General features: G+C 51.8%; 2 protein-coding genes across 3 annotated transcripts in view; both read right to left on the bottom strand.

Annotated features, from left to right (window-relative positions):
* Positions 1-1,353: 1,353 nt before the first annotated feature.
* Positions 1,354-2,926, bottom strand: Scgb3a1 (secretoglobin family 3A member 1). The gene is made up of 3 exons (XM_004629295.2): positions 2,638-2,926; positions 1,849-2,081; positions 1,354-1,490 (listed from the first exon to the last, which is right to left on the bottom strand). Exons 1-3 carry the CDS (start codon positions 2,690-2,692, stop codon positions 1,467-1,469), a joined length of 312 nt encoding a protein of 103 aa, XP_004629352.1. The 5' UTR covers positions 2,693-2,926; the 3' UTR covers positions 1,354-1,466.
* Positions 2,927-11,587: 8,661 nt separating this feature from the next.
* Flt4 (fms related tyrosine kinase 4) overlaps positions 11,588-14,991 on the bottom strand; it is a 39,039-nt gene continuing 35,635 nt past the window's right edge. For both annotated transcript variants that reach the window (XM_023713137.1, XM_023713138.1), the window contains one exon: positions 11,588-13,238. In XM_023713137.1, coding sequence (XP_023568905.1) covers positions 13,043-13,238 — 196 coding nt within the window. In that variant the 3' untranslated portion in view covers positions 11,588-13,042. The remainder of the gene's footprint in view (positions 13,239-14,991) is intronic.

The raw sequence follows: 14,991 nt of genomic DNA, 5'->3' as shown, positions 1-14,991 counted from the left end.
GGGGGTGTCTGAGGCCTGCCTTATTTGTCTCTGACCTTTGTGTTAATTGTCAAGCAGAACAGAAAAAGGCCAGGTCTATGTTTTAGTGTTAAATAGAGAAGCTTTTTCCCAGCAAACACAATATGGAGTTGTTATGCTTTTAAAAAAATTTTAACATAAAAAAAACTTAATGTATTTGGACAAGGTCTTACTACATCTCTCGGACTTATAGTGATCCTCCTATTTTCATCCTTCCCAGGGCTGGGATTACAGATGTGCGCCACCACCCCCATACTCAGTGGTCACCTTAGTGTGCCTGGGGGTGGGGCTGGTGAGGCATGTGGTGCAGGGGATCAAACCGTGGTCCCTGCACTTGCCTAAGCAGGTGCTTAGTCCACTGAACTATATTGCTGGTCCTATTACACTTTTTAACAAAGAAGTTTATCAGGGTATTTCCCCTGAAGTGGAAACCTGTCTGAATCCTATGGGTACTGTCCACTGGCAACTGGGCTCAGTCTGGGAGTTGTGGTAAAACAGAAGGACTCAAAGCCACTGAGCTGTTTGAACAAGACCATCCAGAGCCACAGGGAAAGAAACTCAGCTGCCGGATCCTGCAGCCATCCATGCTGCTCCACGCCAAGAAGAAATATAGACGTTATGGGGATAAAAACGTTCAGGTAGGAGGCCAACCCACTCAGGCCCCCCTTCTGTCTCTTTCTCTTGTACAGAAGCTTTTTTTTCCCCAATAAATATATTCGGCTCTTTAAAAAAAGTTCAGGGCTGGGGAGATAGCTCAATGGAATAAGCGCTTGCCTGACAAGCACAAGGGCCTGAGTTCAATCCCTGGTTCTGCCAAAAAAAAAAAAAAAAAGTTCAGATATTAGCAATAAAGGGTGGTGTCGGGCTGGTGAGATGGCTCAGTGGTCTAAAGCACCTACTTACAACAAGCTTAGCAAAGCACAGGGACCGTGGTTCAATCCCCCAGCACCACATGCCAGCCAGCCCCGCCCCCTGGTGGGCTGAGCTGGCCACACACACAAAAAAAATAAATAAATAAATTTATAAAAATAAAAATAAAGGGTGGTGTTTTTTGGTATATTCTTGTCAGTCTTCAAGGATTAAATAATTTCCATTTATTTGGAAATTATTCTCTCCTCACTAAAAATTACAGAAGACGTAGGGGAAAATTCTCAGGCAGGTTTCCACATTCAGTCTAGCTCAGTTCCTGTCACTCTTATTCACTGGCTGTACCCCACCTGCCAGTAGCAAGTGCTTGTTTGCGTGTTTCCTCACACACACACATGCCGCTTACTCTGGCCTGTGGTGCTTTCGGCCCCTACAGGGATTGGCTTTGATGCAAGAAAACATCACCTCCAAAGCTCAGCCATGTTTATTGGGAAAGGTAGGGGTGTCAGGATGGAAGTGTGGTTTCCAGCCTTGCAGGTAGGCAGCAGCTTGTCCTGAGTCAGGGGTACTCCAGTCTTGACTCAGCCGAAGAGAGTCAGGGCTCCCTGGAAGAGAAGCCGAGTGTGAGTGGACTCCTCTTTGCTCCCAAAGGTAGCTGAGGTGGGGCCCTCATTCTGACTGTTGAAGGCCATTCAGACTAGAAAGGAAGGCACAAGGAGAGGGATATGGCCACTGGATGGAGTGGGCCCTGGGACCAGTGCCACAGCCCACTGGTTGCTTGCCATATACCCTGTGCTGGATTCTTCACAGATCCCTGAAGTTCAGGTATTGTCAACCCCATGCACAGCCAGTGCCTCTGAGCTTCTCCCAGTGGTGGGCTTACTGGATGGGACAAGGTCTCCCTGCCTGGGGCTGGGATGGTCAGGGAGGGACACCCATGTGGGGTGGGGTGGGTGCTGTTACCAGTAGCATCTTCACAGCTCTCACAGCCTCAGGACCTAGCTCAGCAACACACTTCCTAGAACCCTCTATGAGGTGCTCCACTGGGATGCCCAGGCTGGCCAGAATGAGTCTCAGGGGATTGAAGGGCAGGGGGAGACTGGGCACAGCCCCAGCCACAGCCTCTGCAGCAGGGGCCAGGGCTGCTATGGGTTCAGCCGCGGTCTCAGCCAGGGACTTCACAAAGAAGGCATCACCTGCCAACACACAGGAGGGGAAATCACACATCTGCATCCAGGGGAATGTGGGCACCTTCACCACCTGCCCCCCCCCCCGCACTGTTCCCTCCCTGATGGCTGCCCCATGCAGAAGCTGGGGAACACATGTAGGGAGGTGACATGGAAGCAGAGCCTTGGATCCAATGAAAAGGCTGCCGAAAGCTAAAAGAGTCTCCTGGGCTGGAGAAAGGGGAAGCTGCTCATTGTGCAGGCTGGTCTAAGAAGTGGGAAATGCATTCTGTACCTTGAAGCGTGACTGTTCCCGAATTCTGATGGCATGTGTGTAGGTGAGCAGGGCATGAGAGAGAAGAGACTGGAGCACAGGCCAGGCTGACTCCAGAAGGCTTGGAAGGCCACAGGAAAGAGAGCCGGGAGCCTCTGAGGAGGCCCTAGAGTTGCAGCTGCAAGGACCAACACCTGGTGCCTGGGGTGTGGAGGCTCCAGGGTCAGAATCAGCAAGGGGAGGAGCTGGGGCTGAGGAAGAGCAGATTCTGATGGCAGCTGCCTTCTGCCTCAAGACCCCAGGGGGACTCACCAAAGTGGCTGAGCAGGGCCACAGACAGCACCAGAAATGTGGTGGCGAGCTTCATGGCAGAGCAGGACTTGGAGGATGCTCTCAGGACCTAAGGCGGGCTTTCAGAACCCAACCCAGAAACATTCATATACTGGGAGCTGGGACCTCACCCTATCTTCCTGAGGAGTGTGTTGTTTGCTTAGCTAACAGATAGAAACCCAGCCAACTTCCTGCTCTGGCTGCTGGGCCCTGGGGAGCTTGGTCCCCTTATCCCACCTGGGTCTGGGAGGGTTCCTTTTGGCAGCATCTCCTGAGCCCAAGAGCAGGAACTGAGGCTGAGCTTTGTCTCCACAAGGCCTACTCAGGACTGCACTTTCACTCTGTGGTCTGACCCTACCTCACCCTTACAACAGTGTAGGCTCCAGACACCAGCCCAGGGAAGGAACAGGCAAGGAGTGGCTGGGAACCAGCAGGTCTTTGTGACCTCAAAGACTTTTTTGATTGAGATGGGTGTGCACATCCACAGAGCAGAGCCAAAGGAGGCCCCTGGGGCTGGAGGAAGGGGAGGCTGCTCTTCCTGCAGGCTGGAGGCAGGTCTCAGAAAAGGGACATTGGTTCTGTACCTTGAAGGGTGCCTGGGCATTCACCAGGCATATATGTGGGGTAAGAAGAGGCTGGGGGCACAGGGCAGACTGACTCTAGAAGACCAGAAGGCCAGAACCCTGGATGAGTGAGTCCTTCCAGCCAACGTCATCACTCGCCCTCTTTGCAGTTCTGGGGGCTGCATTTTCATAGCATTTTTCAGGGCACTGTGTCCAAGGACACAGTGACACACAGCCCTGAGAGGACTGGCATGTCACACTGGTCACATTCTTAGATGCTAAATGGAGTGAGATTATAGAAGAAAGAAAAAGGCAGAGACTAGTTACCTGAAGTGGAGGGATTCTGTCCTTTTGACTTCTGTCTCCCTCAGATACTGGGTCAGGGAAGCAGCCCCTTGGAGCAATAGTCAGGACTCTGAGCTTTGGTCCAATGTATCAGACTTGTGTAGGTTTAGAGCACAAAAATACTGATATTTTGCTTTTTGCCATTGTTCCTTTGGAGGGAAGGCCTATGCAAGACAGGCTCCTTGGACACCCTTGCGTTCTTGGCCAATCTGACAACACCAATGCTGATGAGGAAAGAGTGCTTCTTCTAGTGCTTTATCTGCCTTTCTTAATAAAAATATGTTAAGATGAGGGCCCCAGTCCAACCAGAGAAGTTGGTCATAAGAGTCAATGTGGATTCCAGAGCGAGGCATTCTGGGATCTGAACTTCAATGACCTTTCTCACAAACCAGCCAAGCATCTTAAGACATCAAATGCCAATTTTAGTAGAAACTGAGGAGATAGAAAAGTCAATAATACATGGACCAAATTTACTGTATGTATTGGGAATCACAAGATTTAAGTTTGGAAAGGTCCATGGCACCTTCCTCAGACCAAAGCAGCATTTTGATTTTTAACGGTCACTCTCAGAGCAGGCACACAGAAAGCCAGCACATTCTTTCCAGACAACAATCAGAGCTGTTTTGAAACTCAGTGATTTTTTTCTGAATAGAGAAGACTTGGGGAAAACTGGCTGGTGTATGAATTCTACAGACAAGGGCTCTCCAGTGGAACTTGAGTGGTTCCAACTCCCCTCCCACAAGCTTCTTTTCATGGAAATCTACCTCTAGAAGTTGTCCTATGAATGTCACCAGGCTGCCAACTAAAATGGCTTACAAGAAGAGTTGAGACTGCTTCGCTGCACTGTGACTTTGTGGGGGCCTGGTATTTTTTCCTTTGTGGGTGGATTTTTTTCTTCCATAAAAAAGTTTATAAAAACATGTTTTATGGGGCTGGGGAGATAGCATGGTGGTCTAAGCACCTGCCTGGCAAGTACAAGGACTAGGGTTCAATCCTTGGTACTGCATGCCACACCGGCCCTGGAACCCCAGGTGTAGTGGTGCACACCTGTAATCCTAGAACTTGGGAGGCTGACACAGGAGGATCACTATGAGTCCAAGCTGTGTAGTGAGATCCTGTACAGAAAACAAAAACAAAAACAAACAAAAAAAAAAAACACACACACACATTACAACTAAATTGGCCTAAAGATAAAAATAACCCAGAGTCTGGATGTATTGTTCTATATTCATGAGTCATTATTGATTTTTTCCCTCTGATTTAAAGAGAAGTTCAAGTGGAAATCTATTCATGAATAAATCATCATATTCTTTGTCCCTAAATGCATTACCCATCCTGGGCTCTGGGCCTCCTGGGCCCTGAAAGTCAGTAAGTAGAAACCACTGGTGCTTCATCACAGAAGCTGTGGTCCTTTTGCCACTGCCAAAAGTGACGCAGGCAGCGAGGTGTGCTGGTGTAAGCCTGTAGTCCCTTCCACTTGGGAAGGTGAGGGGGGAAGATCACTTGCACCCAAAAATTCAGTGCCAACCAGATCAACAGTGAGATAACCTCAACTGCAACAAACACCTAAGTAAACAATCTGCATGAGGTCCAGGTGTGCATGTGGAGAGGCTGACCTCCCTATTCAGTGCCCACCCAGTGCCATCCCAGCAGTACAGCAGTTCCCTTCAGCAAGCTGGGCCTAGCGCTGCCAGTGACATGTGATTGAGGTTTCAGGAGCCCACACACTTAGCATCTTGGCTGGTGGAGAGGCTGGCTCTGCCCTTTATCGTGCTGGAGAACCTTGAGGTGCATGCCCTGGGCTTTGGCACTAACAGAGGGAGAGACCACATCCCCGCAGATGACCCAGACTCTACTGTTTGGCCGCAGGGAGCTGGCACTGACCTCGATGGGATCCTTCTGGCAGGGTTCTCTTTTTTCCAAATTTTTATTGTGATAAATACATATAACACACAGTGTACAAGTGCAGCCTTTGTTTGTTTTGAGGCAGGGTCTCACTACATAGTTCAGGTTGGCCTTAAACTCACTATGTAGCCCAGGCTGGCTTCAAACTCACAGTGATCCTCCTGCCTCAGCCTCCTGAGTGCTAGGACTATAGACATGTGCCACCACACCAGGCTTTTTAAAAAAAACTTTAAAACAAGTTCTTGCTAGGTTGCCCAGATAGGACTCACTCTTGGGATCCTCCTTTCTTAGACTCCCACAGAACTAGGATTATGAGTGTATTATCACACCTGGCTTTTTCTTCCTTTAAAGGCTTCATATTTTACTGTTGTATGTCCATATCAGATTTTGCTTCACTTGGGTTGCTCTGTTGTTTTAACTACTGGGGGTAATGTTGGTGTGAAAATGGGTGTACAGGTATCACTTTGAGACCCTACTTCCCACTATTTTGGGAATATGCCTCCCCTAATTAAGGAGTATGCATACCCCCACTGAGTACCTGAATCACACGGCATCGACAGTACAAACTCCATACTTTAATGCCGTTCCCTCTTAACTAAGCACCTATCTGACACCATGGCCATAAATTTGCAGTTCAAATGCGTCAATGAAACTGACACACATTTCTTTTTCCTTTTTCACAGGTTCACTGAGAGACTTGTTCTTACTGTAGATCTTAGCAACCTCAGGACGCAAGGTTTTTTTTTTCTTTATTAGGCCAACAACTTTTACCTTTTCCTTAAACACAAGCTTACTGTGCAGCTTCTCTTTGGCCTATCCACATTGTCAGCATTTCCAGTCTTACACTTTGGGACTATTCTAAATAAATTGAAGGTTACTTGACTGGAAGCGCTGTGATTCCATGACGGGTCTGATAACTGAGCTGCTACAGAGTGACTGAGGGGAGCAGTGTGTGCAGGTGTACTGGGGGGCAGGCGGTACGAGGGGCCTCACCTCACTCAGTGTGGCATGGGATTGAAAAGTTAAGAATTGTTTATCTCTAGAATTTTCCATTTAATATTTTCTGGTCCCTGATTGACTACAGATAACTGCAACCATGAAAGCAGACCCTCTGTTAAGAGAAAACTACCATACGTCCAGAATCACAGCTGCCACACCATTTGCATCTCCACCACAACGCAAGGGGCTCCCCTTGTCCACGTCCTCAGCACTCATTATCCTGTGGCAGATGCTGTGGCCTGGGCTGCCTGCTCTCGTTGGATGGCTTTTGAGAGCTGAACTTGGACCTACCTTGCACCACATGGAAACCCCTGCACAACAAGAGCCAGCAGTCTGTGGGGCTCAACAGTTCCTGTCCCAGCACTGTTCCTGCGGCCTCCTCACACACCTTTCCTGGCATTCTTTGCCTTTGAAACAAGTTCCATGGGGCTTGTCTGAGTGGCACAATACCTGCCTAATATAGCTGAGGTCCTAGGTTCAATCTCCCGCACTGTGAGAAACCAAACCAAAAGAACCAAAACCAGCCCACAAAAGCTCCCAGCGTCTTCTGCCTTTCTGGCTCACATAGTCTGAGTGCATTTGCCGTCTTCCCATACACATGAAGTGTGACCCCAGGCCTGCTTCCCCTGTGCCTAAGTTTTCCAATTCACCAAATAGATCCCCTTAGACCCCCAACACAATGTGCTTTCATGTCCGCTTCACCCCTAAGGGGTCCAAGGGACTGGCCACAGCCTTCCAAGTGTAACAGTCAAGGCCAGAGCACACTCAGGCTGGCCCCCTTTAGCCAGCACAGGCTGCAGTGCTTCTCAGTATGAGCTGTTGGTGGAGGTGGGCAGTGGGGATGGCTGGAGCGTGGGGTGCTCTCTGTATTAGCACCCTGAGGCTGCTCTAACTAATTGTCATGTGGTGGTGGCTGGAAGGAACACATTTTTGCAGGCCAGAACTCCTGCATTGGTGGGGTGTGAGCAAGTTATGGGCGGGACCACACTACCACTAGAAGCTCTACAAACTAATTCTCAGCCTCCTCTACCTTTTCTGGTGGCTGCTGACATCCCTGGGTTTGTGGCCTCGTTGCTCAGTCTCTGCCTCCATGATGTCACTTCCTCCCCTACCCTCCCTTCCTCTCCTCCCTTCTATTCCTCCCCTCCTTCCGCCTCCCCCTTCTCTCTCTTCCCTCTTCACTCTGTTTCTCTCTCTGGAATCTCCCTGTCTCTTTTTCGTAAGATTGCGTATGATTGCATTGGCTCAAGATAGTCCAAGGGAATCTCCTCATCACACTGCTAAGGTTCTTTTTTCATATATAGTCACATCAAAAGTCTTCAGGCATTGGGTGGGCTAGATTCCTTAGCCTACCCACCCTTTTGTTCTGTATTGCCTCTTTACCAGCTAGGTGAGTTGAGGTTTTCAGCAGGTGTTGGAGACAATTTAGCCTGGGGAGAGGGTGCCAGAGTGGCAGTGGTTGTCAGCACCCAGCCTGGGCCTTCAGCCTGGCTCCTGCCTGCCTGCTTCTGTGGCAGAAGGGAAGGGCTTAGCACCCTCTGCTGATGATGTATTCAGCCTGTCCCAGGCAATGTTTGCAGGGCATCCTTTGGGGCAAGACCTCATCTGGCCCTCTTGAGATTCAGGAAATGCTGGAGGTAAATGACTTTGGTAGTCCTGGGTATGGGCCAGACATCAAATTTGGAACTGTGCAAAGCAGCTGTGAGGAATGTGCCCACCTCCTCTGGTTGGGGCTCCATCCTGGTGCTTGGCACTATCCACATAGCATTCTGAATTCTGGGACTCTCCACAGCAGGGCAGCAGGTGCTCTGGACCTGTGGAAGGGTCTCAGCTAGCTGTGGTGGACTCTTGCACTTCTGAAAGCCACTAGCTGACTTCCTGTTTACAAAAGCTCCCTAAGGCCTGGCCATGCTCCCCACACTCAGATTCTTGTCTGGGGTCCTTGCTCCAAACTGCTGCCCCATCCTGCACTCCCATGTCCTGTACCCACTCTGGACCTCAGGTACAGCTGCCATAGGCACACAAAGGTGAAGTTTAGGCTTGCGGGCCAGGACTGCCATACGGCAGCCCCAGTACTCGAGGAGGTATCCTGTTCTGTGTGTCAAACCAAACCAGCACCTCTATTTTTAGGCTTGCCACTGAGGAGCCTTCTCTGCTATTCCTCACTCAGAACAAGGTTATGTAAACTGGGGCGGATGGCAGGTCCAGTGCCACTTCTCGTTGGTGAGGGGCATGGGCCCTCTGGGAAGGTGGCAACCTCCTGGCCCTGCAGACCAGGTGCTTCGGCGACTGTCACGAGAATTGAGTGTGGCATACTGACCTCACCTGTTCTTTCCATGGCAGCTTAGCATCATGTCATCCCATGGAGTCCAGCTGAGGGTGACAGGCACAAGATTTTATGCTGTGGGATGTACCAGTGATGCTGATCTTAGATAAACCACCCCATTCCCCCTCAAGCCAACATGTGCACAGCTGGGAACAGGCCCTCCCTGCCTCTGAGCACCCCACAAGAGCCTGCGCATCCCCACACAGCCTTCTGGACGTGGCCCAGTCTCGGGAGCCTGGGCAAAATGGCCACCCCATTCTTTCCTAGGGATGTCCTGGTATGCTCCAGATGTGCCATGCGGGAGCACTGGCCAAGAGGTGCCTCTTCTCTCGCGCTTGTGTTGTCACCCCGAGGAAAGGTGGGACCCAAGTATGAGAACCTGTGGCATGCCCCTGGGCTTTCTGTAGCACCAGGCACAGGCAGCTCAAGGAGCAACAGATGGAGACATTGTTTACCCTAACATATAGACACTGCTCAGGGCCAACCCACGCCCCATGCCTATACACCTCTCTCAGCTTCCTTCCTCATAGCTTAGCATCCTGGGCTCTGGGCAGTGTCTCTGTGGAGTCCTGTTCCCACTGCTGAGTGCCTGTACCTTGGTCAATATTGACCCGAATCTCTTGAGCACTTCCTCTTGCCTTCCTTGCTCAAGGTCTCCTCCCTGCAGGGTCCTGTGGTGAAGGGGGTGAGAAGAGGTCATCACCATGTTTACTGTGGTGTCAGAGCATGGGTAAAAGTGACTGAAAGCTGGCCCTCTTGCTCTGACGATGACTGTCATTCCAAGGAAGGTTGCTTTCCAGCAAAGCTTGATTTAGGCCTTTAGGTGTTTTGAATGGTGTCAGTCATTCTCATCTCCCAGGCTTTAAGTACCTGTCCTATCAGGCGATAAGCCAGTAGCCAGCACTCCCAAGCTTAGACCCTGATTTAGCTTCTGGAATTCTCAGACATACTGCTTCCCCAGGGTCATGCCTGAGGTCTCAGCGGCTCCCAGTGTTCTCAGCTATGCTGATCACAGACACAGTAGCCAAGGAATCCTGGTGTGTAATTAGGCCTGGTTTTCCTGTTTCTGCCTGGGCTGAGGTAGAGCCCTGCCAAGCCTGGGATAAGGAGGCATGGGTAAAGGAATGAAAGGAATGGCATGGGGGTGGGAAGGGGCCTCTTCACTTATAAGAACATCCAGAGACCTTCAGTGACCTGCCTGAGGTCTGAACAGGGCTCTGTATGATCCCCAGGTAGCCCCTTGGGACTATAATTGGCAGTGTCCTATGCTGCTTCTGGGCACCAGGACTGGGAGCCACTGTCTTCTGGGGAGATTGTGGATGGGTAGATTAGACCTTGGAGACATCATAGCCCAGATAGGCCAGAAACTCGGCCCATCACATCCCAGTCCCTCCCCATCAGAGATGTACTTGCTGCTATACCAAAGTGCACATTTATTCTGCTGCAGAGGGATGCATGGGTGGAGGTGGCTTCATGGTTTGCTATACAAACCCAGAGACCTGGCTTCAGTCACCTGTGTTTGTTTCCCACAGTCTTGAAGCTGGGAAGTCTAAGACCAGGCTACAGCAGATGCAGCATCTGGTGAGCAGCCCCCCCTCTAGGTGTTGGACATGTGACTTCTCCCTGTGTCCTGTAGGAGAATGAGGCCAGAGGAACTCCCAGGCTTCTTACTGGGGAACTGACCTCTTATGACTTTGTTGCCCCCAAGGCCTGACCTGCTGATGTAGTCGCCTGGCCTTTAAGTGCATACGGCAGTTGAGGGGTGCAAGCATGCAGTGAGGTACAGGTGTCAGACACCATTGTGGGCACTAATTGGTGGGGGTGAAGGCTTCTTCTGTCATGGTGTGGTCATGCCAAGGCCACTGTGGGCATTGGACTATTGCCATGAGAGCTTTGCAAAGTGGAAACTGCAGAAGAGAGGCTGAGGCTCTGGCGGAGTGCAGGCCCAGGGTTGCTGCAGGCCTCAGGGGTTGCCTGTGAAGGCCCATACTCCCTGGACCTCTTCTCACAACATGAATATCAGCCTGAGCCTATTGACTGTTCTCAGAACCCACCGTTTTAAAATAAGAAACATTCCTGCCTAGTGCTCCAGGCCAGAGAGTGCCTCACTGGCCACTCTGCCATATCTAAGGACCTCCCTCCCAGTTCTTGCTTCTCCCCAAGTGACTTCACAACCCCAGGACAGGGGTCATCTGTGGCGCTGGGAAGAAGCCCAGCCTCCAGCTGCAGAGATCTTTTCCAAAGCAGCTGTGGTTGCCAAGCTCAGGCCAAAATCACCTCAGTACACTTGAGGGTACTGCTAGTCCCAAATTGAGGTTACTTAGGGGACTGACAGAAATGTGTAGCACTGTGGGACTTGGGAGGGATGGGCATGGCTACTGGGGTAGGGGCAGGGCTATGGCACTTGAAGTGGAAGGTAGGGCTGAGGGGTCCAGGATGTGAGCTCATCCCTGGGAAATCTTCTGTGGGGCATGGCGGTGTGTGTGTGTGTGTGTGTGTGTGTGTGTGTGTGTTTGTCCAGGAAAACTGGGTGGGCCACACATCCACAGAGTGGCCAAATTCAGCCAGGTGTAATGCAGGATAACAATGTCCTGGTCGCGCCAATGCTCTGTGCTGGGTCTCTTCAATACCGAGAATCAGCGCAGTGACACACAAAGCCAGGAACCAACACTGAGCACCACAGCCTCGGTCACAGCTCCTGGCCTGGGCCTCCCTGCACTGGAGAAGGTTGCGGTGAGAGCATAAGACCTCTGGGCCTTTACTCAGAACCCACTGATGGTGACTCAGACTGGCGTCTGATTTATTATCTTTATTAAATATTTTAGATCTTTCGGAGAACATGTGTGCAAGGGCACAGTGGGCATTCTTCCCCAGTACAACATTGTGTGTGTAGTTACGGAAGGGAGGAAGCTGAGCAAGAGGCTCGCGGGGCTGGGCACTGCACCTGCACTGTTGGCTTTGGTCCTTGGAGACTGCATCCTCTAGACCATACCCCAGTGAGCCTGAGGCCTGCACCATGCAGAGGAAGGAGTTTGGGGTCAGTGAGGAGCAGTCACCCACGCACCACTGTGTCATGAAGCCACGTGCTCTGTGGGGAGGGTCTGCAGGAAGGCCCCCACCCACTGGGCGCCTGTCCTGCAAGCGCAAGAGGCAGGGGTGGGGGCTGTAGTCTGTGGTGCTTCAGATGAAGCTCGCTCTGTTGGCAGGGAGGCTCGGCAGTGTAAGCTGGAATGGGTCTGGTCAGAAGGATCTCACCTCCAGGGGGTGTGGTCACTCCCCTGTGGGGACACAAGTGCCAGGGTGGGCACAGAGGGAAGCAGAGGGCAGGGCAGGGTCCTCCCAGGGTCCTCAGAACATCTTCCAGTGACTGTGTAGCACCAGGCCACACTGGCTCTGTGCCAGCCCCAAAGCGTCCCTGGGTGGAACCCACATTGCTCGAGTCTTGGAGGCACCTGGGGTGGAAGATCAGGCTCTGGGGAGAAGCCAAAGGGGTTGCTGTGGGCTGTGTGTTGGTTCTTGATTCTGGACCTGGCATGCAAGGCTGGGAGTCTTCTGAGAGAGATGTCATGGGGACTGTAGCTTCCTAGCCAAGAACTGCCTAGTTTCAGTAAAAACAAAGTAGGCCTCCTTCCAGTTGAAGTTTTGAAAACAACTCATCACAGAAGCTTAGAGTCCTGCAGTTCTAGTGAAAGTAAGTGTCTGGGGTGGTTCTCTGTGCTTAAGCAGGCCTTCGGCCTTGCTGTCTGGCACTTGGTCACCCCCAAGACCAGTAAGGCATTGGTGGGGCTCCAGAGTGCAACCAACTCCCAGTTTCTTTTTTGCTGCTGTGTTGGGGAAAGTGTGCTTTCTGCAGCTGCCTTCCTCAGAGGAGGGGAGGCTGATTCCAGAGACAGGGTTTTGCACACAGACTGGGAGATGTGGCGCAAAAGGAGCTCTACTTTCAGCCCCGTGAGCCCCAGTCATGTCGGGCATTCCTCCTCAGAACATGGGCCTGTGTCGCCCACCCACGCTGGGAAAGGAGTGACAGCAAGCCAGTGTCCTGGGAGAGGCTGGCCCAGGGCCAGCACCTGTGGACAGGGTGGCTGGGATCAGCAGCATCTGGGGGCTCAGGACATCAAGGACTAAATTTCGGGGCCTTCCTGCCTGGAATTGAGGGAAGAAAGAGATGAACGCCCAGCCTGGGCCTCGGGAGGTGGCACCTGCCCTGGGCGTCAGAGCCAGGCTCAGCGGGCGCGCGGGCGCCTGGCCCTTAGTAGCTGCGGTCTGGGAAGGACGAGCCGGCGGGCGGGCCCCAGGCGCCCTCCTCCAGCGGCCTGCGGAGCGCCCCGTACTCGCTGTTGAAGAACACCTGGCCTCCTTGGGCTCCCTGGTCCGGCCGCCGCCGCCTCCCCTGCGGGTCAGAGTGCGCCGGGGTCCCGTCAGCCTCCTGGCCAGGTCCTTTACAGCTGCGAGACAGAGGCGGGCGTTAGAGGAGCGCGCGCCGCGAGTGGGAGTCGCCCACGGCAGCGGCCCCCGCACGTTGCAAACCTCGCCCGCGGCCTGACCTAAGCAGCGGACACGCACGCCAGCCAGCCAGCGCGGGAACGCCCGCGGCGCCGCGCCCGCCGCGGAGCGGCTGCACCTGTCACCTCTCGGGCGGCCGCGCGTCCGAGCCGCACCGGGAAGGGCGCCCTCGGCGGCCCTGGGAGGCTCCAGGCGCAAGTCCCGCGCGGGCGTCCTGCACGCCGGGCCCCGCGGGTTCCTGGGCCCGCCCTCGGGGTGTCCCCCTCCTGCTCCCTAGGCGCGGGAGGCGCCGCGCGCCGGCCCTGCTCGCTGCCTGGCCCAAGCAGCAGCGCCTTCCGAAGACGGCGCCCGACCTGCTGGCTCCACAAGCGCGCCAAATTCACTCCAGGTCAGGTCAAACCCCGGCTTTGTCCTGCTCGGAGCTGAGCGCTCCTCCGGCCCCCTCCGCGGTGCATCTTCGGCTCCCCCCCGCCGCTCCCTCCCCTCCATACCCTTTAAACTGCTCGTGACCTCAGAGGCTCCTCCCAGTGGCCACCAACCGCTTTTCAAATGAAACTCAAGCTCCAGGTTTCAACCAAGCTCCTCTCTAATCTCAAGACCACGCTCCATATTGTTTTCTTTCTTTTCTTTTTTTTTTTTTTTTTTTTTCCTTTTGGCGGAACCGGGGATTGAACTCAGGCCCTTGTGCTTGCCAGAGAAGTGCTAATTCCACTGAGCCATCTCCCCGGCCCCCTCCATATTGGTTTTTTTTTGTTTGTTTTTTTGTTTAAATTTATTTATTTATTGGGGGGGCAGCTTAGCCCACCAGGGGGCGGCGCTGGCTGGCATGTGGTGCTGGGGGATTGAACCGCGGTCCCTGTGTCTTGCTAAGCTTGTTCCAAGTAGGTGCTTTAGACCACTGAGCCATCTCCCAGGCCCCTCTTTAATTTTTTTGAAAATGCCCATTTATTGCTCAAAAAAATTTTGAGACTGGGTCTCACTATGTACCAAAGCCTGGCCTTGAACTCACTCATATAGCCCAGACTAGCCTTGAACTCTAGTGATCTTCTTGCCTTAGCCTCCTAAGTGCTGGGAGTACGGGAGTACACCACCGTGCCCTGCTGAAAAAAAACTTGATGCGAATAGCTTTATCTCTTTTTTTTTTTTTTTCCTTTGTAAATAGATCTTTTTTGCTTTAGTTCTCAGAATATTTATCTTTTTTTTTCCCAATTGAATATCTTTATTCTGATGCCAACACATATTTTAAAGGTATTTAGGGTTATAGTTGCTTACATTTTTTTTCAGGTTTTTTATTTTTTCATAATTTTATTGAGAAACAAATAGCAATGAGACAGTTTCAAATCCAATTGGCAGGACAGTTTCAATAATGAACACATTGCATACTGTCTTCCTAGTGGTTATCTGTTGTTCAACATGCGGACATGATATCCTATTTACAAACACCATTAGAGCAAATCCCTCTATTCATTAAGAGAATATAACTATATATCTATCCTAACCTCTTTGAATACACAGATACAAATTGGACATTCATCTGTATCCCCTTTTTTGTTTAGTTCCGTCATTTGAATATTATAGGTTTGTTAACTCAGCAAAATACTCTAAAAGAGTCCAGTAGTCCATAATAGTATTGGGTCTTCCGCTTGACTGGCAATGTCAGAAATTGTTGACCTGAGTCCCCTACAGCTCAACATA

This window comes from Octodon degus, unplaced genomic scaffold (assembly GCF_000260255.1).
Source record: "Octodon degus isolate 3935 unplaced genomic scaffold, OctDeg1.0 scaffold00029, whole genome shotgun sequence".
Taxonomy (NCBI): domain Eukaryota; kingdom Metazoa; phylum Chordata; class Mammalia; order Rodentia; family Octodontidae; genus Octodon; species Octodon degus.
This window is presented reverse-complemented; position numbering and strand designations above follow the sequence as displayed.

Coding starts and splice junctions, on each gene's coding strand:
- Scgb3a1 (XM_004629295.2), bottom strand. CDS start 2,692: ATGAAGCTCGCCACCACATTTCTGGTGCTGTCTGTGGCCCTGCTCAGC. Junction 2,082..2,637: donor GGCCCTGCTCAGCCACTTTG/GTGAGTCCCCCT, acceptor GTGTGTTGGCAG/GTGATGCCTTCTTTGTGAAG. Junction 1,491..1,848: donor GAGCTGTGAAGATGCTACTG/GTAACAGCACCC, acceptor CTTCTCTTCCAG/GGAGCCCTGACTCTCTTCGG.